General features: G+C 36.4%; 1 protein-coding gene and 1 long non-coding RNA gene across 6 annotated transcripts in view; one reads left to right on the top strand and one right to left on the bottom strand.

Annotated features, from left to right (window-relative positions):
• The window catches only part of EMC2 (ER membrane protein complex subunit 2), a 48,813-nt gene extending 33,147 nt beyond the window's left edge, over nt 1–15,666 (bottom strand). For 3 of the 4 annotated variants that reach the window (XM_023225020.2, XM_023225006.2, XM_023225013.3), the window contains exons 1-5: nt 15,557–15,643; nt 6,311–6,424; nt 5,748–5,812; nt 3,087–3,172; nt 393–450 (exon numbers count right to left, since the gene is read on the bottom strand). In XM_023225020.2, coding sequence (XP_023080788.1) covers nt 393–450; nt 3,087–3,172; nt 5,748–5,812; nt 6,311–6,424; nt 15,557–15,596 — 363 coding nt within the window. In that variant the 5' untranslated portion in view covers nt 15,597–15,643. Of the gene's footprint in view, nt 1–392; nt 451–3,086; nt 3,173–5,747; nt 5,813–6,310; nt 6,425–15,556 lie in introns of all 4 variants that reach the window. The other variant, XM_023225030.1, reaches the window with a different exon arrangement.
• Nucleotides 15,667–15,812: 146 nt separating this feature from the next.
• Nucleotides 15,813–27,683, top strand: part of LOC111551190 — an 80,998-nt gene continuing 69,127 nt past the window's right edge. For both annotated transcript variants that reach the window (XR_002734293.2, XR_002734291.1), the window contains exons 1-2: nt 15,813–15,864; nt 19,884–19,972. This is a non-coding gene — a long non-coding RNA (uncharacterized LOC111551190). The remainder of the gene's footprint in view (nt 15,865–19,883; nt 19,973–27,683) is intronic.

Below are 27,683 nucleotides of genomic sequence, written 5' to 3'. Positions count from 1 at the left end.
TCTGTCGCCCAGGCTAGAGTGTAGTGGCGCAATCTCAGCTCACTGCAACCTCCACCTCCCAGGTTCAAGGGATTCTCTTGCCTCAGCCTCCTGAGCAGGTGGGATTACAGGCGCGTGCCACCACGCCTGGCTAATTTTTGTATTTTTAGTAGAGATGGGGTTTCACCATGTTGGTCAGGCTGTGAAGTCAAATTTTATTGGAGAGTCTTAAATCTATTTAAAATAAAATGTGGCCCATCACGTACTATTTAAAATTAAAAATAAAAATATCTTTCAATTAAAAATTAAAAATATAAAACTTAGTTCCTTATGTATCTTTCTATTATTTCCTCAATTAATTTTATCTTTTAAATTAAACTTTAAATTTTTTTCAAGACAATCTGCCAACTTACAGTGTTAGTTGGATCTTCTTGTAAAATCCTATCATATAGTTGTACAGCATCATCATATCTATTTAAAACAAAAAAGAAACATCTACAATTATTACCTTAAAAATATACTGATAAACAGTAAATACAGAAAAAAATTAAACTCGCTTTAATCTTTTAATTTAAATGCATTTATAATTGCTTTAAATGTATTTATAATTGTTACCAAAGTCTTTCATCTTCATGTAACAGTAAACGTTCACTACAGTTTTATTTTGTTAAGTAAAGCAGATCATGTATATAGTACTTAGAGAAAATTTCCCTTAAAAAAATACTGATTCAATTTGTCCAGAGTACAAAAGTAAAAACTAGCCACACATAGCCAAACTATGATGAGACATAACAAGCATCAGGAGACCAGATGTAGATATGGTAGAAGTATTGGCATAAACAGACTAGGAATTTAAACAATGATATGTATTTTCACGACTCTAATGCAAAAAGTAAACAAGATGCAAAAACAGATGGGTAATGGAAACTCTAAAAAAGAATCAAAAGATAATACTGGAAATCAAAAACAATGCAAAAGAAATGATGAATGCTTTGATGGGCTTGGGCTTATCAGTAGATTGGGCATAACCCAAAAGAGTCAGGAGGTTGAAGAATTATCAATACAAACTTTCAAAACTGAAATAAAAAGAGAAAAATAATAGAACACAATATCCAAGAAGTGTGTACGATTACAAAAGACGTTAACATATATGTAATGGAATATCAGAAGGAAAAAAGGAAGAAAGAAATATAGAAAACATTTGAAAATTTTCCCAAACTTATGATAGACACGAAACTACAGATCCAGTAAGCTCTAAGATCATCAAGCAGAATACCAAAAAATCTACACCTACACATATAATATTCAAATTACAGAAAATCAAAAACAAAGAGAAAATCTTAAAAGATGCCAGAAGAAAAAAACACATTACTTATATAGGTACAAATATAAGAACTGTATCAGACTTCTCTTCAGAAACCATGCAAACAAGAAAAGAGAAAAGGGAAATATTTAAAGTGTTCTGAGGGAAAACCAACTTAGAATTCTGTATCCTGAGAAACTGTCCATTAAATGTGACAGAGAAATATACTCCAGACAAATAAAAATTAAAGCAATTTGCTGTCAGCAGACCTGCCTTTCAAGAAATGTTAAAAGCAGCTCTTCAGAGAAAAGGAAAATAATATTGGTTAGAACCTTTGGAAGTTTCTAATATATAAAAAAACAAAGATCATTAGAAAATGAATAAATAAAGGTAAAATAAAATCTTTTTCTTATTCTTAATTGATCAGATAAGTTTGCTCAAAACAGTAACAGCAACAAACTGTGAATCAGTATAGTGTTACTTAAAAGTGGACTTGGATAGTTCTAAATACACATTGCAATCTCTCAGACAGCTATTTAAAAAATATAAAAAGAAGTATAACTGATACACTGAGAGAGAGAAAATATGAAATTCTACAAATGCTCAATTAAATCAGAGAAGGCAGAAAACAAATGATAAAAGAAAAAATAATAAGAGCAATCAACAGAAAATAGTTATGAATATGGCAGATAATGAAACAACTATATTAATAATCACTTTAAATGTAAATGGTCTAAGTATACCAATGAAAAGACAGAGACTATCAAAGTGGATTTAAAAACATGACCCAACTAAATGCTGTCTACACAAAACCCTCAAAATATAAAGATACAACAGAATAAAAATAAAGGAAAGGAGAAAGATATGCTGTAACACTAATCAAAAGAAAGCTCAGGAGCTATATTAATTTCACACAAAGCAGACTTCAGAACAAGGAAAATTAGTAGGGATATAAGAGGGGCATTACATAATATAAAGGGCTCATTCTCAAGAAAAATGCAACAACCCTTAATATTATGTGGCGAACAACAGAACATCAAAATAAGTGAGGCAAAAACTAATAGAACTGCAAGGAGAAATAGATGAATCCACTATTAAAGTTGGAGACTTCCATACTCCTTTGTTAGTAATAGACGTAATAGGCAGAATATGAGGACACAGTTGAACTGTACAGCACAATCATCCAGAAGTACTGAAAATAAAATTTTAAAAGACGGCAAAAAGAAAAATAGTCTGAAAGCACTCTTATGAACTAAAAATAATCATAATTTAACTGTTCCTACTGTCTAGAAAACACTACCGAATATTGTTGAGATATTAGAAAACAATTATTGGACAGGACAAAAGAATCACTAACGATTAAAAATACATGATAAACTAAACTTCATCGGAATTAAAAACTTCTCTACTTCACAAGGCACCATTTAGAAAATAAAATATTCAAGCAGGAGAATAGGGAGAAATAGTCACAGCACATATATCTGACAAAGTTTTTATTCAGAATATATAAAGACCTCCCACAAATCAGCAGTAAAAAAGGTTGAAACAACCCAATTTTTTAAATGGGTAAAGACTAAAGAAGATACTTCAAAAGAAGTTATTTGAATATCTAAGCAGACATGACAAGGTTTTCAACGACATTAGTCATCAAAAAATGTAAACTGAAGCCATAATGAGACAGTATTTCACACACTCTAGAATGTTTGAAATAAAAAATAAATTAACACCACCATGATTAACAAGCTCCATGCCTGCCAGTTTTAATAGGAGTGATCCTATTAAACTGTTGACAAGATTTGGTTACCTTTCCATGGCTTCAAATCTCATGCCTGTTAATCGCTTGACTCTGTGACTGCCAGGGAACTGTCTTCTTAGCTCTTGAAGACAAAACTGAAAAAAATAAGAGTTTAGTAGTAATTACATTATTTATACTAAATGGGCTATAATGAATGGCCTATATAGTCTTCAATGTGTTTTCTTGAATAATTTCATTAGTGTCATCTAATAACATGAAGTGAAATTAATCAGTAACAATGGATTGAAAGAAGAACAACGACATTACAGTGAAGGCAACAATCAGTTTAGAAACTGATCATGCTCTTAACCAGGAAGATAAGCAGATTATGAGAACCGCTAATAACTCTTCAAGTACTAATATCATATAATTCCTCCTTAAAAACTACTTTTATGTGTTAGGCTCCTACTTAAATGATAACAGTGCTTGGCGTTTTCTTCCTAATTGCAGCATAAGCACTCTCCTGGTAAGAACTAAGTTTTTTAGTAGTCATCTCAAGTTCCTAGCAAATAACATTAAGTGTTTAATTTTGCCCTGTTGAAATTTTATATTAATCCATCAACCTTCCTTTTTTTGTTGTTGTTTTTTTTTTTGAGATGGAGTCTCACTCTGTCACCCAGGCTAGAGTGCAGTGGCACGATACTGGCTTACTGCAAACTCCACCTCCCGGATTCAAGTGAATCTCCTGCCTCGGCCTCCCAAGTAGCTCGGACTACATGCGCCTGCCACCATGTCCAGCTCATTTTTGTATGTTTAGTAGAGATGGGGTTTCAACATGTTGGCCAGTCTGGTCACGAACTCCTGGCCTCAGGTGATCCACCTGCGGTGGCCACCTGTGGTTGCCTCCCAAAGTGCTAGGATTACAGGCGTGAGCCACTGCACCCAGTCAACCAATCACCCTTTCAATCAACATATCCTGATTTGGGGGTCAGAAAATGCAGACATTAAACGGATGGAATACCAATTTTTTTGAACAAGTATCCATAACTGACTCATCAACTTGACTAAATAAATAATCAAATATTTACTGAGTAACTACATTCTCTGCAACATATGAAGGATTATAAGTTTTGGAAGTCCTAGAAATGTTAAAGATTATACAAATGGTCCACTGAAGCATATTAATGCATGTGTGACCAAAACAATGCCATTAACTACTGATGAAACTATTAACTGGTAACAAAATAAGTTTTAATATGAATTGGAAATACAGCTTCAAAGTTTGTGGCTGAAATTTGCCACAGTAAGAAAAATATTCAAGTTAGTCAAAACTGAAGATATGTTCATTTATTTTTTTGACATCAAGCAAAATCATATTACTTGGTCAGTCAAGCAAGCTAACTGTATAATCTTAACCATTAAACAGTTACTGTTTAACTGGATATACTGCTTTATTAATCAACAGTGTTATCTAATTTGACTTCATACTTTATCAAGTGATATTTGGCTACCTCAAAAAAATAAAAATAAAAACTTCTCTCAAGATATAAAACTGCCACCTCTATGAATATTCAAAAGACTATGTCTCATAGGTTCTGAAGGTAATCCAACAAAGGTTTTGTGGAATGTTTTCACCACTAACAGATCCACTAGATTTACATGTATAGCCAACCCAACCTTGAAAAGGATAATACTAATTCAGATGTGAATTTTTTTCAGGTATTTCAATTTTTTGTTTTTGTATATTTTCTTTCAGTTTAAATATAGAGGCAGCATGAAGTGGTACTTAAGAATTCAAGATGATAGGAACAACAGAACAGATACCTCTGCTTTCTGATTTATAAAATAAATATAACAACAACATGAAACACAAATCAAATCAATAAATAATTATGAAGCCTCAATAAAAGCATGATGTAAAGCATTTAGCTTCATTCCTAGCACAAGTCCAAAAACACAGCTATCGTTACAGTGTTATTTTAAAAACAGTATTAGGTTTGTTTGTTTTGAGACGGAGTCTTGCTCTGTTGCCCAGGCTGGAATGCAGTGGCACAATCTCAGCTCACTGCAATCTCTGCCTTCCAGGTTCAAGTGATTCTCCTGCCTCAGCCCCCCAGAGTAGCTAGGACTAGAGGCACGTTCCACCACACCTAGCTAATTTTTTGTATTTTTAGTAGAGATGGGGTTTCACCACATTGGTCAGGCTGGTCTTGAACTCCTGACCTCAGGTGGTCCGCCTGCCTCAGCCTCCCAAAGTGCTGGGATTACAGGCGTGAGCCACCTCACCTGGCCAAACATTATTAGTATTTTAAGTTATGTTCTATACATCAGGATTTTCTTATGTCAGATATGTTTATAATATTGTGTAACAGTATTGAACGTTATATCCTATGAACATCACATTCTATGAATGTCATTCAATAACACAAAAGATAAAATTGTTTTAAAGTTTCTTACTTTATAAAATAGGATAAGTTACCTAATAAGCAGATAAATTTCAGTAACTATAAATTTTTTCAGTAAAACTAGGATACTGAACAGCTACTTCTCAGGACTAATAAAAAGATTTAAGATACTTTGTCCTAAAATATCCAGTTAGTTCCACTTACTGTTCAGAGTAGCACTCAAAACCAGCTATAGAAAGCATTCCATATAAGCCATTCATTAAGTCTTAACTACAGTATACAATTCATGAAGCAAATTAAATATATACTTCATTTAAATACCTACCAATGCCAGGTCATCCCGACCATAGTCTAGTGCTGCAATCATCACCTGTTCATATATGATCCAAACTAGAAACATACAGAGGGGGAAAAAAACTAAATTTAATATTAAAAAATAAAACAAATGGAAAGTAATGAATTCTAGTTTCTGATATTTCTAGAAAATATTACTTATAACTGAAAATTGATTTATTGTATTATCTCTGAAACTAAGGAAAGAATGCGTTCTTACATGTTTCAGCAGTGTAAAATATGTTAATATAAGGTTAAAATCTCCAATTATTTAATACTTTTACTGTTCTACAAGAGTCCTTAGACAATACATTTTGGCCAGACATTTGGCAGACCTTTGAGCTTTAAAACAAAATGCCTATTTGATAGCTTACTACTACCAAGCAGTTATAAATCCTTCTCAAAATAAACTGTGATTAAAAGTCTTGGGACGAAAAGTCACAAAGAAGATTAACACGACAAGTAGAAAAATCATAAATTAAAGAACCATTAAAAAAAAAAAAAAGGCCCATAAATGAGACATGTACTGAGCCTGAATGTAATAAAAGAACTTACTATCATCTCCCAGCTTAGAGGCATATTCATTAATTAATTCTTCTCCAACTTCCACAATTTGCTCACTATTTCGTGAGTTTTCTTCTCTCCATTTTCTCATTTTATCTCGCATTTCTGAAAAAAATAACATGACATTGAAGTGTATTATGTACCCAGACACACGCATACACACCAGATAGATGTCAAAAACCTGACAAGACAAAATCAACTTTTTAGGTAAGGAAAATAAACTCACAATCATGTAGAAGTCTGTGGTAGCTCAAATTTGATAAAGTAGAAAATTAACTGAACAAAGGCAACAGATCCTTTAGAAGGCTGAAACAGCATTACAACTGGTATTACGACTATCTTTAGAAGTGATGAGGCCGGGCGCGGTGGCTCAAGCCTGTAATCCCAGCACTTTGGGAGGCTGAGGCGGGCGGATCACGAGGTCAGGAGATCGAGACCATCCTGGCTAACATGGTGAAACCCCGTCTCTACTAAAAAATACAAAAAACTAGCCGGGCGAGGTGGCGGGCACCTGTAGTCCCAGCTACTCGGGAGGCTGAGGCAGGAGAATGGCATGAACCCGGGAGGCGGAGCTTGCAGTGAGCTGAGATCCGGCTACTGCACTCCAGCCCGGGGCAGAGAGCGAGACTCCGTCTCAAAAAAAAGAAGTGATGAATGGGCCAGGCATGGTGGCTTATGCCAGTAATGCCAGGACTTTTCGAGCCCAAGGCAGAAGAATCACTTGATCCAGGAGTTCAAGACCAGCCTGGCCAACATGGCAAAACCTTGTCTCTACTAAATATATTAAAATTAGCCGGCAGTGGTGACATGCACCTGTAATCCCAGCTACTCAGGAGGCTGAGGCAGAATAGCTTGAACCCAGGAGGTGGAGGCTGCATGGGCCGAGATCGTGCCACTGCACTCCAGCTTGAGCCACAAAGCAAGACTTTGTTTCAAAAACAAAAACAAAAAAAAAAGAGGCATGATGGCACCTGCGTGTGGTCCCAGCTACTCAGGAGACAGATGTGAGAGGATCACTTGAGCCTGGAGGTTGAGGATGCAGTGAGCTGTGATACCACTGCACTCCATTCTGAGCAACAGAGCAAGACCCCTGTCTCTTAAAAGTTGAAAAACGACAACAGGCAAATAACAAAGTAAGTTATCCTATACAGAAAGAACTACTGGTAGTTCAGAATTAAATAAACACACTAGGATCGGGAAATGAGTGTACAAGAAGTAAGGTGAGTGAGTTTCTTGGAAGACATTTATTTTATACTAAAGAACTTCTAAGTTTGTTTTTAAAGGTACAGAACAACTAAAAAATACTGAGCAAAAAGAAAAGCAACACAATCATAGCTGTCTGACAGGAAAATCATTCTGACGCAAAAAAAAAAAAAAAAAAAAACCCTAGAATTTTATATTTTATATGTCAATTTTAAAAATAAATAAATTTGAAACAAAAGCAAAAACAAAAAGCCCCAGAAGATAAACTGGAAAGGAGTAAACAGTTCAAAGAAAAGAAACCGGTTGTATTAGTCCGTTTTCACATTGCTGATAAAGACATACCTGAGACTGGGCAATTTACAAAAGAAAGAGGTTTAACTGGACTTGCAGTTCCATGTGGCTGGGGAGGTCTCACAATGATGGCGGAAGGCAAGAAGGAAAAAGTCATAGCCTACGTGGATGGCAGCAAAGAAAGAGAGCTTGTGTAGAGAAACTCCCATTTCTAAAACCATCAGCTCTTGTGAGACCCGTTCACTACAATGAGAACAGCATGGGAAAGACCTGTCCCCACAATTCAATCATCTCACAGTGGGTCTCCTCCACAACACATGAGATTTGGGTGGGGACACAGAGCCAAACCATATCATCGGTCATGGAGGACGCAGAGCCTACTGGAAAGAACATGGACTTGATACACTTGGTTTGAATCTAAATTCCATCTTTTACACGACCTTACATAACTTACCGAATCTGTACTTAGTTTCCAATAACAATGAATAGATAGTATTACCTTTAGCTCAGGGATGAGCAGTTAAGATTACATAAAATATACATATATAAAGTTGCTTGGTTAGTACAACAGTTTGGATATTTTTGTTTTTAAGTTGATTTTGATTACCCTTAGATAAGGGTATATATACACTTACCAGTTCTTCATAGGCACCACTACTGTCTTTCACCCATCTACATGTATTTTCCTCATCTGCTTGGCCTTTGAGTTTAGGAAACCAAATACTAGAAAATTCGTGTAAAGCATTTTATAAAATGTGAAGTCCTACAAAAATTCTAGTCATATTTAAAAAAAAAAAAAAAAAAATCTGGTAACTGTTTCAGTCTCTCACAAGAAATAAAGGCTCTTCCCTCACTCTTTCCTCAAAGGTGGCTTAAAATTTTCATTTTACCCTTTCACCCTCCGGCAAAAGGCCCGCTCCTCAAAGCCAAGGTCATTTTATTACATACTATGTAAGTAAGCTGCTCACTGCTTGCTTGTACATTTTATCAACTACTGTGCAACCCTGTGGGATGAGCTAAAGGTCAAAGGTTAAGAGAGTGGCTATGATTGTTCTGTTTATTCCTTCCATGACAACTTGCATGAGGTGCCACTGCAGTGAGGTGGCCTCTGAAAGATGGAAAAATATGTCTGCTACTTAATTCTGCTGACTTCTTTAGCCCAAAACTACTTCCGCCAATCCTGTATCTTTTCCACTTCATTTTGTTATATATTCAGAAATACCACTTACAGATTCGTTTACATAAACCAGTATATTCTTTTAAAAGGTTGATAACTACAGGATAATAAATTATAAATTATTCCTAGTCCCATAAAGTATCTAGTCAGATTGGCTGCAGGCTGTTGGGAACAGCTATTCTAAAAGAAAAGGCAATCTGATCTGAAAAAGGAAAGCGTTATTTTAATGCACACAGAGGTCCAGAAGTATTTTCAAACTGTGTATTACAATCCATTAATAAGGTGTAAAATCAATTTAGTGGATTTCTTCCAGAATATATTGGTAGGGGAGGGGGTGCGGGGGAGAATGAAACAAAATGAACAGAATGCAATACTCACAAGAATAGTTTGTAAAAGAAACTTTGGTTTCAGTTTATACATACACTCAAAGATTCATGTATATGTATACTTAATTGAGTACAAGTTAATCTGTAAAAGGTATTTCTCATTGTGGAAAAACACTCTTGGAGGAAAGAGAACACTTTAAAGCATAACTTCTAAAAACAACAGTCTGATACACAGTCATAAACATATTAAAATAGCTGAACACAAAACAAGAAACACTGTTTGTGTATGAAAATATAACTTTCACAAAACAAGCAACATTTTACCTATAAACACCTTAAGCTATATACCTTACTTAGCTGACCCTGCCACACTCTTGAGTGCTGCTATAATACATACATTTGTTGCACTATTAGTCACACACTATTTTTAGAAATGCCTTAAATACATTTATCTAAAAAGCTATTCATAAAAATAAAACTGTCTTGAAGAAAACACGTTTTCACCTTTGATAGTTCATTACCTCAAAATCACAGCATCCGAAAATCAAGTCATCTTCAATTCCTAAAAATATGGCTTCCCTTCCCAATGTTCACATTTCTGTTAATTCCACCTTCTGTTAATACTACCTGACATTCCACTTTTGAATGCTGCTTCTGACTCCTACTTTGGTTATCTAAGTCCTGTGGACTCTTTTGAAGTATTTCTAAGATTTACATCTTCTACTCTATTTCCTCTGCTATTATCCATGCCCAGGCTTTTATCACCCCATGCTAAAACTGCTAGGATAGCTTCCAAACTGATCTCTCCACCCGAATTCAATCTGTAAATTACTACCAGACATTTCTAAAGATTTACTTCATTACAATTTAAATTCTTAAGATACCCAACGATTTCTACCTTCTTTGAGGTAGTATAGTGTATGACTGGAACTTTACTTCATTATTCAACTAATACTTACTTCTTGGAGTAAATATTGTTCTTCTTCATTCAACTAATATTTACTAAATGCCTACTACGTGTCAGGCCTGATCTGGGCATTGAGGATAAAGAAAGAAAGAAAAAGATATCCTATATACTCATAATGCTTAGAGTCTAATAGGTAAAAAGATGAAAATCCACCTAATTTCAGATAGTGAAATTACACAAATAAAACTAAAAGACCATATGAAAAAGTTAGGAGACTGGGAGAAAGGAGGAGCTTTTGGAAAGGGTGGTCAGGGAAGGTTTTCTAAGAAGGTCATTTTCAAGCTAAGAGAGGAATGAGAAGGAGCCAACCATAAACAGCAAATCTAAATTCTGGAGAAAGAAACTAATTTGGCATATTCCAGGAATAACAGAATGACAGCCTAGGTGGAAGAACTTAATTAGTTAATAACTCGGTGGGGGAGAAGTGTATAAGAGCAGCTCAAATCACAGGACTCCCTTTTACTAGCTGTGGGATATTAGACAAGTCATTTCACCTCTTGCTTGCTTCCTTATCTATAAACTGGAAATAAAGCCTATTTCATAAGATATGTGTAAGGATTAAAAGAGATAATGTACACAAAATGTTTCACATACTATTTTCATTATTATTACCATTACTACATACACTAGTGGATCAAACTTCAAAAACTAGCTTCATGTCCTAGCATTCACCCACTGAACAAACGAGCATTTACTGAGAGCTTGTTTTCTGATTCTCACCACTATGGCTGGTCAATGGAAGGACTGAGAAGATCTCTGTGTGTAAAGAATGTAAACAAGTAATTAAAATATGATGGAGAGATTAATGAGGTTCAGTAAAAATTCTCTTAATCATCTTCCAGTTAGAATCAACTCAAAGAATTGCTTTCTGCAAAACTATTAATAATCGTGGCCACCAAGATTTTAGAAGCTCTTAGCTAATAAGTCATATCACCTAGCTCTTGGTTAACTGTTTCCAACAGTTATTACATTTTAAAAATTTAGCTACCTGTATCCAAACCAGTGCATGCCAGTTAAATTTAATGTAATTATATAGTATAATGAAATATTATGAGCCAAAGAAAACTTAAGTGCGAAAAGAGGCTGGTTTCTAAAAAACAAAGTTGGATGCTTTGAAAAGACTCCATAAAAATAAATAGTTCTGAAAAACTGCTGTCATATTAAATATGGAGACTTAATTTAAAATATTATGAGAAAAACAACAAAAATCTAAAAGATTTGTGCACTGAAGCTTCTATATTAGGGACTTTATGTTCCTGCTCCACATTAAAGAAAGCAAAACCAAACATGGTTTATTAAACATAACAAGGAATTTCAATCAGCAGATCTCTACCAAAGAAAAGGCCCTGTTCTATATCAACATGCAAAAGTTTAATGAAAGGAGCCATTGATTTTTTCTTTTTGAATTTAGGACCTTGCCTCCCATCTACACACAAAAAGAATTCTGAACTCCTTAGTCTACCATTCAAGACACCAACCTACCTTTCTAGTTTTTACCTTTCATAAGTGACGTTTGCAAAGCATATACTTCATTCCCATACATATCTGTACTTTCCAGGCTTTGAAGTCTCATAGATCTGTATCTTAAAAGGTGAGAAGTTGTTTTATGAATGAGGGGAGGTACACAGTGCTATCTACTTTTCTAGGGAAAATGCAGAAAAGAATAAGTGGTGACAGCAGTGATGCTGGAGGCAGAAAGCAAAAGGAAGATGATGAGTTCAATTTTGAGTTTTATTAATTGTGAAACATCCATTACATGTGCCCTGTAGAACACTGGAAATATGGATCTTCAGTTTACAAGTGAAATTTCAGGGTATGTCCCTTGAAATCTGGGGCCTTGCCTGTCCTACTTAGCACTATACCCTCAAGAACTACAACAGTGCCTGGTGCAAAGTATTCAAATATATGTTTAATGTGTTATTTACTCTATCGGCTAATTGATAGCTAAAATTAGATGTGGATAAGATTGCCCACAGATGTCATTTAATCTATTTGAGGTATCTTCAAAGCTAATGAGAACTTTGAACCATCTCAGAAATATGTGTTTACACATGCACTAAATTTTGCACGATTTCATCAGACCATATGACACGCTTGCATCAATTTAAAGTCTATTGAACTCAAACGTAAAAACCACCAATAACAGATTAAGACGATGACTAAGAAACACTGAAACACCAAAAAATGAGCAAATGGATGTAGAGAACTCAACAAAGGAAAGGCCCAAAAAGAAAGGAGAAAACAAGAATGTCATTAAGAAAGCAAAGAAAGAGTTTTCCACAGAGGAGTGATCTACAATAGCAAAAGTAGAAGTATACAAAATATATGTCATTATTAGGTCTCCTAGAGATCTTAGTGGAGTGGTAGGGCATGGCAACCAAATTGAAGTTGAAGGTCTGAATAAAAAGAGAGGAAGTAGGGGCAGTGAACATAAACAACTAAATTGCTCTCAAATATTTCTCATACATTTTTTGTTTTCAACAAATACTCATTTAATGCCCATTATATGCCTGGCATTGTTTTCGGCATCCTATCCATCTCCTGCCCAAATATCATATTCTCAAGAAACTTGAATATACTCTCCTTACAAGTCTAAATTCTCTTTCCCACCTTCAAATGTCTAATAACTTCCCTACGTAATAAGTATCAATCACTTTCAATTGGCTGAAGAAACAAACCAAATAGTCTATTAGTAGAGTCTAACACAGATGTGGAAGTGTTAAACTTACTACATAGGTCTTTTATAAACAAATGATAAATTTTCCTATCACAAGAATTATAGCACTCTGAACTAACCAATTCACGACACTGTTCAGTGGAATTCCTAAGGACACACCTCTGACACACACGCCCCCAAAAAATCTGAAAACACTATCCCTGAGAATCTTCCCATCACCCTTCATCCAAAAAATTTGTTATCATAAGTCTCTGAAATAAAAATCCAGAATACTCTTTTCTTAAAAGTCCCTTAAGTTAGAATTTTAATTCTGGAAAGGTCTAAACCTTCACTTTACTAGTGAGCACACTGTATCCTATTACTTAAGGAAGTTGCCTAATTTCATCTAAGATACTGAAACCTTTATCTAAGATACTAAAGAAATTATTTCAACGCTAGAAAAATGGTTTATAATCTTTTCTGACAATGTGTTAGTGTTTATTATTAATCCCATTAACAATTCATTTAGTCAACAAATAATTACTGAGCTCCGTCCCCATGTGTCAGGCTCTAGGGAAGTGACAGTGAAGAAACAGGCCTGGTCCCTTTCATCTTAGAAGAGACAAAATTTTAAAACAAAACACAAGTGGGTAAGTGCTTCAATAGTATGAGAAGAGAATATATAATCGAAGGATTACAGGTGTGTTTTGTTGCTTGATTTTGTTGTTTGGGTTTTTTCTTTTTTCAATTTTGGTGGGGGATGAGGAAAGGGAAGTGGGTAGTAGAGTGTTCAACTAAAGCTTTTTTGTACTAGGTGAGCTTTGTGGGGAACTGATAAATGATAAAGCTTAATGGGGGCAAGAGTGAGGCAAGGAGGGAATAACACTGCCAGTGGAAAGACTAGCATGTGCCAGCTTTAAGAAGCAGCATAGCAATTTAGGGTATTCAACAAAGGCCAGCATAGGCAGCTCACAGAGTGAGAGGGAGAATGGCTCAACATAAAGCTAGAGACACGGGCAATGACCAGATCATAGAGGAGGGACATAATCATATTAGTACTAGCTAATAATAACACTTCCTTTTATATAGTACTTAACAGTTTACGAAACATTTTAAAATGTTTCTCTTTTATTCCTACAAATTTGTGTAGTAACTATTTATTCCAAATTAATTACATCAATCCTCTTTAGAATGACCACAGGGTAAGGCCCAAGTCACTCAGTTAAATCACCTTGTCTGTTGGTAGTATACAGCTACTCGCCCCTCAGGATTTTATACATGCTACCATCATCTAGGAAAGCTATAATGAACATACCTTCATAACAGCAGTTTCTAAAAATTATGTAATATTTAAAACAGTTTTTTAAAAGCATTAAAAATAACAGCCATTTATCTACCATCCAGCTTACGGAAGATACCCTGACACAAGCCTTTTAAAACTGTGTGTTTATAGGTTTGTTTTCTCCATTAGATTGTGAATTCCTTGGAAGTATGGACTGTGTGTTGATAGATCCAAGATTTTGCACTAAGAAATCAACACTGTTTAATATAACGGAATCTCTCAATTCAGGTATAAATACTGAGATTCACAACGTGCCAGAGGCCACAAAGCCAACAAATCATTTAATTTAGTTCAAGTACAAAGGAATGTTGCTTTATTCGTAATGGATTTACAACTTTATAATACCGGATACATTTATTCACGATAAAACAGAAAATATAACTTTCACGTTTTCAGGTCATTATTAAAACATCCCAAGAAGGCATTCGTTGAACAAACTAGCTACTGAAGTCTCCTGTATTATGCTAAATGCTGGAAATATGAATTCCAATTACACAAATTCCACGCCTTAATAAAACTCAAGTTCCTTAAGAACACAGAATTGATCCAAGGTTTGGCTGTTCCCAGATTCAAAGACTATATCCCACTCTCGATCAACTGAGAGGGGAAAGTGACCATCACACGTAAGCAGACCAGAGTTAATCAGTTATTTTTCCCTTCAGAAAAAAATCTACTAGTAGGGAGTAAGAAGGAAGTTGTGTGTGTAAACGTGTTTTGAGATGTAGTGGGACAGAGACTAGACTAAAAGGAAAAGAAACTGGAAACCCAGGTTTAAGGAGAAAACTAAACGTAGAGTGGCATATGAGAATCACATTTGTTCACGCATCTTCTACACAGCTATTCTGCACAGAGCTGTAATCCTTACATAGCACTTAGTAAAAGGCCTTAGAGGCCCTGTGTTTGTTGGCTCCAAAGAAGCTTCAGTAACCACCTATTCCGCCTCTTCCGCACCGCCCAGCAACCACGGTTAGAGTGTGACAACCCCAGCCCCAAGTCCTTCCCGCCCGTCTCATAAATAAAAGCGGCCCTGGGCCGCTGGACTGGCGCGGAGGAGGGCAGGTCAATCGATGAGCAGACACCGCGGGAAACGCCGCGGAGTACGCGCCCGGGCCAAGGAAGGGGTCAGCCTCAGCTTCCACCTCAGCTTGGCCCGTCCAGTGAGGGCTCTGGTACCAAAAAGAGACCGGCGAATCCAGCTCTCCGAAGGCAGCGGATACTCCTGAACGGCTTCCCAGCGCTTTTAGTCTTTCCGCACCCGTCCCCACCCGAAGTTACCTTCCCAAGTGACATCGTAAAGCTCTGAGACCTTCGCCATCTTCCCAGAACCTAGAAGCAGCGGGGTGAGAGGGCGGGGAGACGCAGTCACGTGGCGCTCCACCGGGCGGTGGCGAGTTACGTCGCTTTTTCTCATTGGCCAAGAGAGCAGAGGGGGCGGTATCCGCCACACACGTGCACGCGGCTCTGCGGAGGGGCTTTCGGGGAAGGGGGCGGAACAAGATGGGCGGAGCGAGGTGGGCGGTGCGCGGTGCTCCCGGAACCTGAGGATACTCTGGCTGCCGGCAGGGCGACGGTGCTGGCTCGGGGTGAGCAGAAGGGGTATGTGTGTGTGAGTGTTTTGTTGTGCGTGTGTATTTTGTTTTTGTTTGTTTTTGTTTTTTGCCGTGGATTTTTAACAAATGCTGGGTTTTTAGTGTCCGCCAATCCTGGCTTTTCAGGTTTTTCTACCTAGGCGTGTTCATTCTCTTCACACTCCCTTAAGTACCCTTATTCTCTTCATGGCCGGCCGCAGTGCAGCCTTCTGCACGAATTCCTTATTTGTCCCCAACTTTCCTCCTTCCCTAATGGGATTTGCTTTCCGTTCACTTTTTAATCGACTAAACGGATAAACTCCAAAGTTTTGAGGGAGTAAGTGGGATTCTTCCTTTGCGCTTTGACGTTCCCTTGAATGCCGTCGTGCTGGCTTGTACCCTTCATTAACGCTCCTCGTGCCTGTAATTGCTTCATCCATGTCTGCATGCCACACTAGGTTTGAAACTGTCGCGAGTATGTGAGAATGAGACCTTCACAGTTCCTAAACTTCGCTCCCCATTACTCCTGGGTGTATGGGGGAGCCTCCTTTCCCACCAGACTAATTGCTTTTAGGAAACTTTGAACGTCATCTCCTAGACTTAAGGAGAAGTGTTTGAACAAGAGGCAAAAAATTTGAGGATGATAAGCATATATTTAGTATTTGAAGCAAGGGGGACATGAGATTGTAGAGGAAGAATATGTAAGCTGAGGAAAAACTAAAAATCACTGCAATGCAGCCATGAGTTATGGGTCAGTGAAGAAGGAGCAATTGATTTGAGAAGTAGAAATAATCGTATCCCACAAGTCAAAAGAGTGGAAGGGTTTTTTCCTCAGCTTTATTGAGGTATAATGGACAGAAATTGTGCATATTTAAGGTATACAAAGTAATGATTAGATGTAAATATACATTGTGAAATGATTACCACAAGCAAGCTAATTAACACATCCGTCACCGTACATATTTCCTGTACGTGTGTGTGTGGTGAGAACACTTAAAAATCTCTCAGCAAACTTCAAAGTATACAATACAGAATTATAACTATAGTCACCATGCTGTACCTTCGATCTCCAGAACATATTCATCTTACAACCAAAAGTGTGTACTAGTTGACCAACGTCTCTCCATTCCTCACCTGTCGGCTCCTGTCAACAACAGAAGTTTTTTTGTTTGTTTGAAAAAAGAAAAAAAAACATCAGGTCATCTACCCCAGAGAAGTCACTTAACAACAGAAAAGACTAGTGAATTTATACACTTGGATTGAATTCTGAATGAGCTGGCATTCTTTCTAAACAGACTTTTTAAAAATCTTTCATTCAAAAAGTTAAAAAATACTCTACTCAGAAATTCGCATGTTTTAACACTCCAATAAAGCAACCTGGTGCAACAGAAAGAACAAGAACTCCCAGATCTGAATCCAGGCTCTACCTTTTAGTAGCTGGGTGACTTTCAGCTTGTATTTCTCTCTGAACATCAAAAAGGTTCATATGTAAAAATCTAATAATATCTGTATAAAAAGAAAATAACGACCTTGTGTTGTTAAGATGAAAACAGATGCTGCAGCTAAAGCCCCTGCGTGGCACTCTCATGGAAGTTCCATCCTATGTCTAGAAATACTGTTTATATGCTGAGCAGTCCCAAACTGATAAACCTTCCCAAAACCTAGTCTGGTTGCTTCACATACCCAGATGGCTAGCTGATACGCATCTCAAAGTTAACATAGCCCACAGAACTCTGGATTCCTGCTGTTACCTGCCACATTCCCACTTTGCTTTTCCCCGTCATAGGTGAGGAAACCATTTACCTAGTTGCACAAGTTAAATTGGAAGTACCTTTGATTCCTTTTTTTGACACCACTCCCCATATCTAGTCTATCAGCAAATTCTATATTGCACTTCCCAAAGTTCATCTACTTTTCATATCTATTGCTACTACCTTAATCTAAGTCACAACCATATCTCTCCTGAATGATTGCGATAGTTTCCTAGCCACCTTTGTTTCATTCTTGCTGTGTAAAATCTGTTTTTTTAATACAACAATCCTACTGGTCTTAAAAATAAATAAATAAATAAAAATCAGACTACAGAAGTCCCTTGGCAATAGGCGTCAAATGGCTCCCCATGGTAATCAACGTATACTTCAAACACTTTACCATGGTTTACAAGGCTTTACTCAGCCAGGTGACATTTGTCAACCTCTCCTACCTCATCTCTTACTGTTCTATCTCTCCTCACTAGCTGGCAGCCATTCTCATCTACTTCCTATTCCTCAAACAGACCAAGATTCTATCAGCCTTGTACCTGGCATTTACCCAGCTGTTTCCTTTTCCTAGAAACCATCTTCCTTTTATCATTCATATCTCAGTTTTAAATGTATGTACTCATAGACCTCTCTTGACCATCCAATAAAAAGTAGCCCTTAGGTAATGCCTGTCCATCATCATGACACTTACCACTGTTGGATTTTTTGTTTGTTTACTTGCTTACTTTCTGTATTTTACACCACTTTAAGCTGCTTCAGAGTACCAACTTTGTTATTTTAACCTTGGAACATCAAGCCTAGAAAAACACCTGGAGACAGTAAAAATGTTTATTGAATGAATGAATCAGATTAAAAATGATAGCTTTTATTAATGATTATTAAGAATAACATTTCTTAATAGTACACATATGAACTCTTGTTTAGTTAAGCATAGGATGTTTTCTTTTTATAGCCAATACTTTCCTAAAAATTATAAATTCAATGAATTCAGCGACCATACCAGTTCATTTTTATATCTCTCAGCCCTTACTACAATATGTTGCATACAAGAGCCACTTAATATTTTCACAAAATTATTGACACTTAACATTTTGGTGATTTGTTTGAGGGGTCTAAAGCCTCTAGGAAAGCCCAAGGAGGTCTTTTTTAAAGCCTTGCAATGGTTTTTAAAGGTTACAACTAATTGAAGGAATACGTATTTTCTAATCACTTCAACTAAATATCCCATAGCTAGCTACTATTGTCTGTCAAGTGGTAAGCCATATGACAGTGAGTTAAAAGTCATCACTTTCAGAATTTCTAAGCTGGAAAATAGAGTAATTTCATTTTCGAATTAGAATGGACTGATGATTCTTGAGAACAATATTTTTCAAACTTCTTTTTCCTGCAACTCATTCTAAAGGAATATGTTTTGCATTGTCACATAGTATGTGTACTTTAAAACTGAAACAAAATTTACAAACTAGCTTTGTCATGTGTCTTGTCCTCTACATTTTGTATTTTAATTATGTCTGCTACATTTTATTTTATAAAACTACTGGTGTGGCACAGGAATGAGGTCATGACTCATGGTTTAAAAAACACCAATGGATATCGTCTTTCCTAACCTAAGGCCCTAACGTGAAATGATTTGCCCAAGTTTCTGCCACTAGCAGGTAACAAAGATAGGTGATTCATACGGAGATCAGTTGTTTAGATCGTAGATGAAAGATACAATATTGAGAAAAATATATTTAGGAGAAATTTTGTCACCAACAGTAGTCTGAAGTGGGGAAAATGATTGCTTATAGATTGCAACATTTTAGATGTCTAATAAAACTTGCCTTCCTCAGGCACACTTAGGAAAAAACTGGTATGTCAGTGACAAGAATTCTATATTCTTCTTTAACATTGTATAACATATAATTATAACTAAATGAAAAAATTACCTTCTATAAATAAAGCTGTAACACTGAAAACATACACATCAATCTTACCTTCTGTAACTCCTCCTTTACAAGATGTCTTCAAAGTTTTGCCTCTCACCCTCTCACTCATTGGAAACATTTTCATTCACATGTGTTTAAAATATTTAATCCAGTTTTTCTGACTGAACATTGCCCAATATTGGTGACAAATACCAAGGAAATGTCCAGGCATCCAAATATGTGCATCCAAATATGTGTCAGACAGCACGGGAAGCATTATCTCACTTAGTGATATCAACAGCACAATGAAAATGTCTATAATTTTTTTGTGTGAAGCTAAATTGTGATTTGGTTTTTTTCCTGCAAGATTATGGTTGAAGAGTTGGAATGACAATAAATCGGGATGAACCAGAGTGATACAGGAAAAACTTCGAATAAGCCCACATGTTCTTTAAGGTAGGATATAAAGCCAAATTAGTCCACAGAGTACTTTAGAGTACATCTTTTTGTGGTTTACTTAAATCAATTAATATCTTCAGACATTGTGAAGGGCTAAAGCAACCTCTTAAATTTAATAAACTTTGTGGCATTTATACAATGTACATTATTTCACAGGATATAAGCCAAATTAGTCCACAGAGCACTTTAGAGTACATGTTTTTTATGGTTTACTTAATTCAATTAATATTTTCAGACATTGTGAAGGACTAAAGCAACCTCTTAAATTTAATAAACTTTATGGCATTTATACAATGTACATTATTTCACAGGATGGAACGTAATACTATTCTAGTTGATTTTGCAATATTCAGCATCTTCATCAAACCATTTGTTTAGAATCTTCTGTCTGCTTTGTCCTAGTCTTAATCATAGTGAATTAGTGTCCCACGTTATGTAACACAGCTTGTAACTCCGATTTACTATGATAGTTACCCATCAGAGTAAATTGGTCTCACTACAACTCTCCTATAAAATTTATCAAAGCTTTTAAATTATGTCATTGTTTCTAATTAGTGGATCATAACCATAATCCCTTTTTATTTAAGTGGAAATATTATTCATTCCATGCCACTAGAAAATAGTTTTCATTCCATGTCACCAGACTTTCATTGTGATGCATCTTGTTCAGAATGAAATTTTTCTTAGAATTTTATTTACCAAAAACCAGATTAATATGGAATTGTTTTAGGAATCTACTGAACATTGTTTTTATTACATTTTTAAAAGATTGTATAATTAATATGTTTCCCCCAAAATCAATACCCAGTCCCCCCTTTGCTGGCACAACTGTAGCATTTAGGCAGGTCTTTTTTTTTAAAGTTTGTTGTCATTTGTAATATATATGTTTTTAAATGTGCCAGCCATCATTTCATACCCAGCTATATTATTTTAGACAGGAAAGGGGAGTCTGTGGGAAACATTTCCAGTGAGATTGCTTTGATCCTGTCACAGTAGATTTCGCAAACTGATAATTACCCCTCTGTGCCGTAGTTGTAACAGTGAAAAGGAAAGTACATCCAGAAAGAGTACACCCAGAATTCCCCAACATGGGCAATAAATTAAATCTGTTACTTTTTGAGATTTATAACCATACATAAGAGTCTACTTTTTCAAATGATATTTATTTAATTTCCCCAAAGTGTATATTCTATTCTGATACACACATAAATCTGTGTACATGTAACTCCTTGTGCAAAAATGTATTTTCATAAACATCTCTTTTGGTTACGAAATATCCAGGAGTCCCTAAATACTATTAATGTGACCTGTGGGTCCCTGAAGACCATCTAGACTCTACTTTCTATAGTAGGACTATAACTGAATCCTTTACTTGAAAAAAATGTTCAAAAAGGTGTTTATTCACAAAAAATAAATTACGTTACGGCAAACTCACGCAGATATACTGAATGTCACATTATGCATGTTAGTCTATTATTGATGTAATTTTTTATTTTTGAATAGTCCCTCTCTTTGGTAGTTTGGTAGCATTACTCTAGTTACAAGTGGCTAAGTCATTTGTTCAGACCTGTAGTTCTCAGCTATCTTACTCTGGTCACCAGACCAGAATGTCATTTTCTTTACTGGCCATCTTTTTCTATGGTCATACTGACTACTTGGCTAAAATTGGCCTAAAGGACAATGGCCACATTGAGCATAATGTGGTCATCTTCTTTTCCAGATCATAAATCACACTCTCTTTTGTACCTAAGAGGGCCTATTTGGTCAACTCCACGGTTTTATTTGGAAAAAAAACTAGTTTCCCAGCAGAATGTCCTAACAAAACTGCCCACCCCAAATCCATTCTATTAGACCTATGCATCACCATCTCACTCCTGAGAAAATAGCATGATCTCTATTTTTCAAAATTTTATGTAACATAATTTTTAAAATTGTATTAAAATTGTTTATCTTAAAACTTTGAAGTAAGGAACAATAGAGACATGCTTCAAAAGCCGCCACTTAAATTGCTGCCACCTCTCTAGAAATTCTTTCACCAATAGAATATTTTAATTTCCTTCTGTTCATTATGTTTCTATTACACATTTCTTTTGGATCTTTAAATAATAAATTTGAATGTGTGTTCAGTGGGGATGGAGGTGCGATGGGGGGTGGTTTCAGTTGATAAAATTTTTCTAGCAATATGCAAGATTATTTTAAGTAGAACCTCAATCGAGTTATTAGAAAACATCAGACAAACACAATTTGAGAGCCATTCTACAAAAATAACTGGTACTTACCATGGGGTAGCAGTGCCATTCTATGTTCCTCTTAACTAAGTTTTAGACAAGTGCTTAGTCTTAAGCACCCATTGATAGATTCTAAGTTCATATATTTGATGAAATTAGAAGAATAGACTTAAATTTATGAAAGAATCTCCAAAATAGTTTATGTTAATTACATTATACATACCATGCCAGAGAGGGTGTGGAGCACCTTTACATTCTAGGTGACAGCAATGGATTCTTTGCCTACATACATGTACATTCCTCTCATCTGTGGAGATTAATGGGTTTTAATCTAAGGTTACACATTCTAGCAATGTACATTAAGTAACTTGAGCAAGCTGACTTCACTGAATGCTAGTTTCCTATGTAAAACAAGCATGATAATACTTGCCAATTATAAGAAGGATTACAAGTAACAACCACAAAATTTCTCAGAGTTTGGCATAATAGTATTTTCAACGTACATATCAGTTATTGAGTACTTACTGTATACCAGGAACTGTACAAATTCCTCTTTCTAGATTATTTTGTTTAATTCTTAAACAACCCCACTTTACAGATGAGGGAACAGTTAGGAGAGGTTAAATAACCTCCCCAAATATCTTGTGATATATTCTGTCACATTGTAGGTTCTTAGTAAACAGTAGCTGTGTCATTTTGGTCCATTGGGAAGCAGACTTTGAGATGGAGTTAGAAATGCAAGAGATTTATTGGGAGCACTCTATGTGAAATATAAGAGAAAGAGAAAGCAAAATTGGTTATAGAGAGCTTTTACACCATGACGCATATATAATGCCTGTGTAAGACAAGTGGGTAGGAAGAAAGATTGATCAAGAAGAGCCATAGACCATGATTTAGATTTGACAGAGTATCAGCCAACTCATTGAGAAGCTTCTGAACAAAGATTGCCCATTAGAGGAGACCCACAATTGACAGAAATTGCCAGGCCTTGTGTAGTGACATGCTCATTTATTGGCTGGGGACTACCCAGAAGGGCATGGCCCCCGCTTGAAAGCTGAGATTAATCCTGAAGGTGTTAATAGCTGGAGGCTGTCAACTTCCTGTACTACTTCAGCAGACTCTTTTTTGAAGGGAGATTCAAACAGTATACCTCATGGCTGCCATAGTAGCCATTATTATTATCTTTCTGTTCTAGGTGTGCACTACCTCAACACTATTAGATAAAGAATTGTTGATGAGAGGTAGGGGTCTGTGTTCTTCAGAAGTCACTAGTAATTTGACATATGGGAATTACCCATTTTTACTGCACAGAATGCCTTTTTCTAGTATATAATAAATAACTCAGCAATGGTTGCCTTGTGTTGAAGAAAAGACATGGTAGAATACCTATAATCCACAGAGGCTTGTTTTTATGAGATATAAATCAGGAATCATTCATTATTATAGGTGGAGACTAATACTACTACCATTGGTAAATTACCTAGAACTTCATATTTCTTCCTCCTTTTTTTCTCAGATGCCAAATATATCCAAGTAATTCAGAATTTTAGAAATGTCTTTCCAGGAATAACAGTATAACTCTGAAAAATGGCAACATTTCTAAAATTCTAGAACTCAAGCTCTCCATGAAATACTAGAAAATTTCAAAGACACTGAGCTCAGAATGCCCCCTAGATAGTTCAATGGCTAGCTGCCATAATATCATTGATGGTTGCTTGTTAATAAACTTAAGCAAGGCTAAAATTTTATCAGTATTTTCCAACAGCAGATAATTGATTACAGGTGTGAAATATGCATGCTGCGTAAATATGCAGCCCCCCAATGTCATCTTGCTGTTCTCTCTTTTGAATGCCAGGGCAGCCTTAGTTAGCATCTGCTGTGCTGCACAGATGCTCTTCTGGGAAGGTAATTAATAGTGGTCTGTACTCTGAACTGCCAGAAGGAATAATATAATGAAATCAGTGCCTAATGGGCGGAGACAGAGTGCTTCCTAGACTTCACATGACTAGTAAAGTTGAGTTTCAAAGAGAAGGATTGTCTCTTTTTAAAATATTTAGCAACAGAAGAGGGCTGCTGATTGTCTCTTTTAAAGAATTAAAGCAGCAGAACAAAACTTTGGCAGTTCTTTTCAGGGAGCAGTTACATGGGACACAGTAGTTATGAATCTCAGTACACAAACTCAGATGTGCAAGAACAAAATTTGCACTTTTATAAAACAATTTGTTTTCAACTTCTATTTTAGAATCGGGGTACATGTGCAGGTTTGTTACATAGGTTTGAAGTATAAATGAATCCAGCCACAACGTGGTAAGCATAGTACCCAGTAGGTAATTTGAGGTTTTGTGGTGGTGGTGGTTGTTTTTTTTTGTTTGTTTGTTTTTGTTTTTGTTTATTTTTGAGACAGGTTCTCACTCTGTCACCCAGGCTGGAGTGCAGTGGCACGATCAAGACTCACCGCAGCCTCGACCTTCTGAGCTTGGGCTCAAGCAACCCTCCTGCCTTATACTCTCCCCAACCAGTAGCTGGGACTACAGGTGGATGCCACCACGCTTGCTAATTTTTTGTATTTTTTGTAGAGATGGGTTTTCACCATGTTGCCCAGGCTGGTCTCAAACTCCTGAGCTCAAGCAATCCGCCTGCTTCAGCTTCCCAAAGTACTGGGATAATAGATGTGAACCACTGCACCTGGCCCAATATGTAGTTTCTGTTTGTTTGTTTGTTTCAAGTCTTACCTCCCTCCCTCCCTGTCCCCTTTTTCCCCTTATTCCCTTTATTTCCCCTTATTCCCCAGTGTCTGTTCCCATTTTTATGACCGCATATACCCAATGTTTAGCTCCCACTTATGAGAACATATAGAATTTGGTTTTCTGTTTCTGCATTAGTTTGTTTAGGATGATGGTTTCCAGCTACATCCATGTCACTGCAAAGGACATGATTTTATCCTTTTTTATGGCTGTCTAGTATTCCATGGTATATATGTACCACATTTTCTTTATCCAGTCCACCATTGATGGGTACCTGTGTTGATTCCATGTCTTCGCTATTGTGAATGCTATTGCAATGAACATAGGGGTGCAGGTATGTTTTTGGCAAAATGGTTTATTTTCCTTTGGATATATACTCAGTAGTGGGATCTCCAAACTGCTCTCCATAGTGGCTGAATTAATTTACATTTCCACTAATGGTGTATAAGTGTTCCCTTTTCTCCACAGCCTTGTCAACATCTGTTTTTTGTTTGTTTGACTGGTGAGAGACAGTATCTCTTTGGTTTTGATTTGCATTTCTCTAGTGGTTGGTAATGATGAACTTTTTTTCATATGTTTGTTGGCTGCTTGTATGTCTTCTTTTGAGAAGTGTCTGTTCATCTCCTTTGCCCACTTTTTAATGGGGTTACTTGTTTTTTGCTTGTTCAACTGTTTAAGTTTCTTATAGATTCTGAGTATTAGACCTTTGTCAGATGCATACTTTGTAAATATTTTCTCACATTCCTTTGGTTGTCTGTAAAGCTCAATTTTTATTTGAGGTACCATTCTTTGGGGAAGACAAAAATTTAATCTCAGTTTGGGGTTTGCCTTATCCTGCTGCCTTCACCTCTTTCCAGGCTACTCTGACTCATGTGTGAAAGTGATATTCAAAATATTTGACAAGCTATAGGCAAGGTCGCCAACTGTCATAGGAGCCTTCAAGATGGTTCCCAGCTTAGCTGGGTGATTCTGGCTTAAGGTATATCAATGGAGATAGATTGTCATCTGAGTCTATAGTCTTGACTGGGGCTAGAGGACCAACCCTAAATACCTAAATTCTCGGCAAACTATTGCAAGAACTGAAAACCAAACACCACATGTTCTCACTCGTAGGTGGGAATTGAACAATGAGATCATTTGGACACAGGAAGGAGAACATCACACACCGGGGCCTATTGTGGGGAAGAGGGAGGGGGAGGGATAACATTAGGAGATGTACCTAATGTAAATGAGGAGTTAATGGGTCATGAGGACAACATACCCCTATGTACATTTTTTATCTCTTTCCTAGAAATCCTTACCTGACTTCCCCAGATTGGGATTATGTGCTCTTCTCCTATGCTCAGCTTCCCTCACTCCAAAAACACCCATCTTATCAATTATGATTATTACACATGTCAGTCACTAAACTCTCAGTTCTGTTTGACACCTGTATGTCATGCTGACGATCTTTGCCAGATTATTTCAATAAGTACTTGTGTAAAGACAAAGAAGAACCATTAAATCGGTGGTCACTTATTAGGGGGCTTTGTGAACCAGTAAAATTTTAAGAAAAAGTGTGGAGAGAAAAAAATAAAGGTTGCCAATTTTTTATTTTGCTAAGCGAGGACATTAAAAGTAACAGCTACAATTTAGTTCACATCATTTCATCTTAAAAGTGACAGACTGGATTAAGAAAATGTGGCACATATACACCATGGAATACTATGCAGCCATAAAAAAGTATGAGTTTGTGTCCTTTGTAGGGACATGGATGCAGCTGGAAACCATCATTCTCAGCAAACTATCGCAAGAACAGAAAACCAAACACTGCATGTTCTCACTCATAGGTGGGTACTGAACAGTGAGATCACTTGGACACAGGAATGGGAACATCACACACCAGGGTCCTGTTGTGGGGAGGGGGGAGGGGGGAGTGGGGAGGGATAGCATTAGGAGATATACCTAATGTAAATGACGAGTTAATGGGTGCAACACACCAACATGGCACATGTATACGTATATAACAAACCTGCATGTTGTGCACATGTACCCTAGAACTTAAAGTATAATAAAAAAAAAAATTATAATTTAACACCAAAGGAGTTGTAAGGATTTACTACACAACAGTCCCTGCAATAGAGGAAATTTAACTTTTTTTACCAGAGACCAGTGACAACTTCCACCTAGATTGGCACCACATGGCTTGGAGAATGGCTGATAACTTCTTAAATCCCTTCCACTAGATAAATTAGGGAAATTTGAAATGGTAGCTCATCTGTTTTCAAAGTGGCAACTTCTAGATGTTAAATTTCTTTTTAAAGAAACACTTCCAACTAACTAAAACTTGTTTCCTATCCTCATTATCTATGTCTTTAAAGAAAAAGAGTCACTGAGCATCTTGGCACATGATTCTCAGCTGGGGCTCATTATCCTCTTCAAGAATTTTTTCTCTTTCCTAATAAATCTCTGAAGAAGTGAACATATTAGGAAGTACAAACTACTGTAATTTTTTTATTTTTAAAACTTTTGGGGAAGGCTTGCTACAGTCTGATCTAAGAAGAAAAATAAAATTATACTTGAAGTAGCTCATGATGCAAACCATTTCTGCCAAATTTATTTTGGATATGGCTCTTATCTCATGCATTCAGCAAAATCCATTTGGTTAAGTTTTACACTAAAGCACAGTACATGTGTTATTGGTTTTTAATTTTACAAATTGTAAAAATTCTTCTTGATCTCAGTGACAAAATAGTG

The sequence above is a fragment of the Piliocolobus tephrosceles genome, chromosome 7 (genome assembly GCF_002776525.5).
Source record: "Piliocolobus tephrosceles isolate RC106 chromosome 7, ASM277652v3, whole genome shotgun sequence".
In the NCBI taxonomy this organism is placed as follows: Eukaryota; Metazoa; Chordata; class Mammalia; order Primates; family Cercopithecidae; genus Piliocolobus; species Piliocolobus tephrosceles.
Note: the sequence above shows the minus strand (reverse complement) of the source record. Positions and strands in the feature narration are given on the sequence as shown.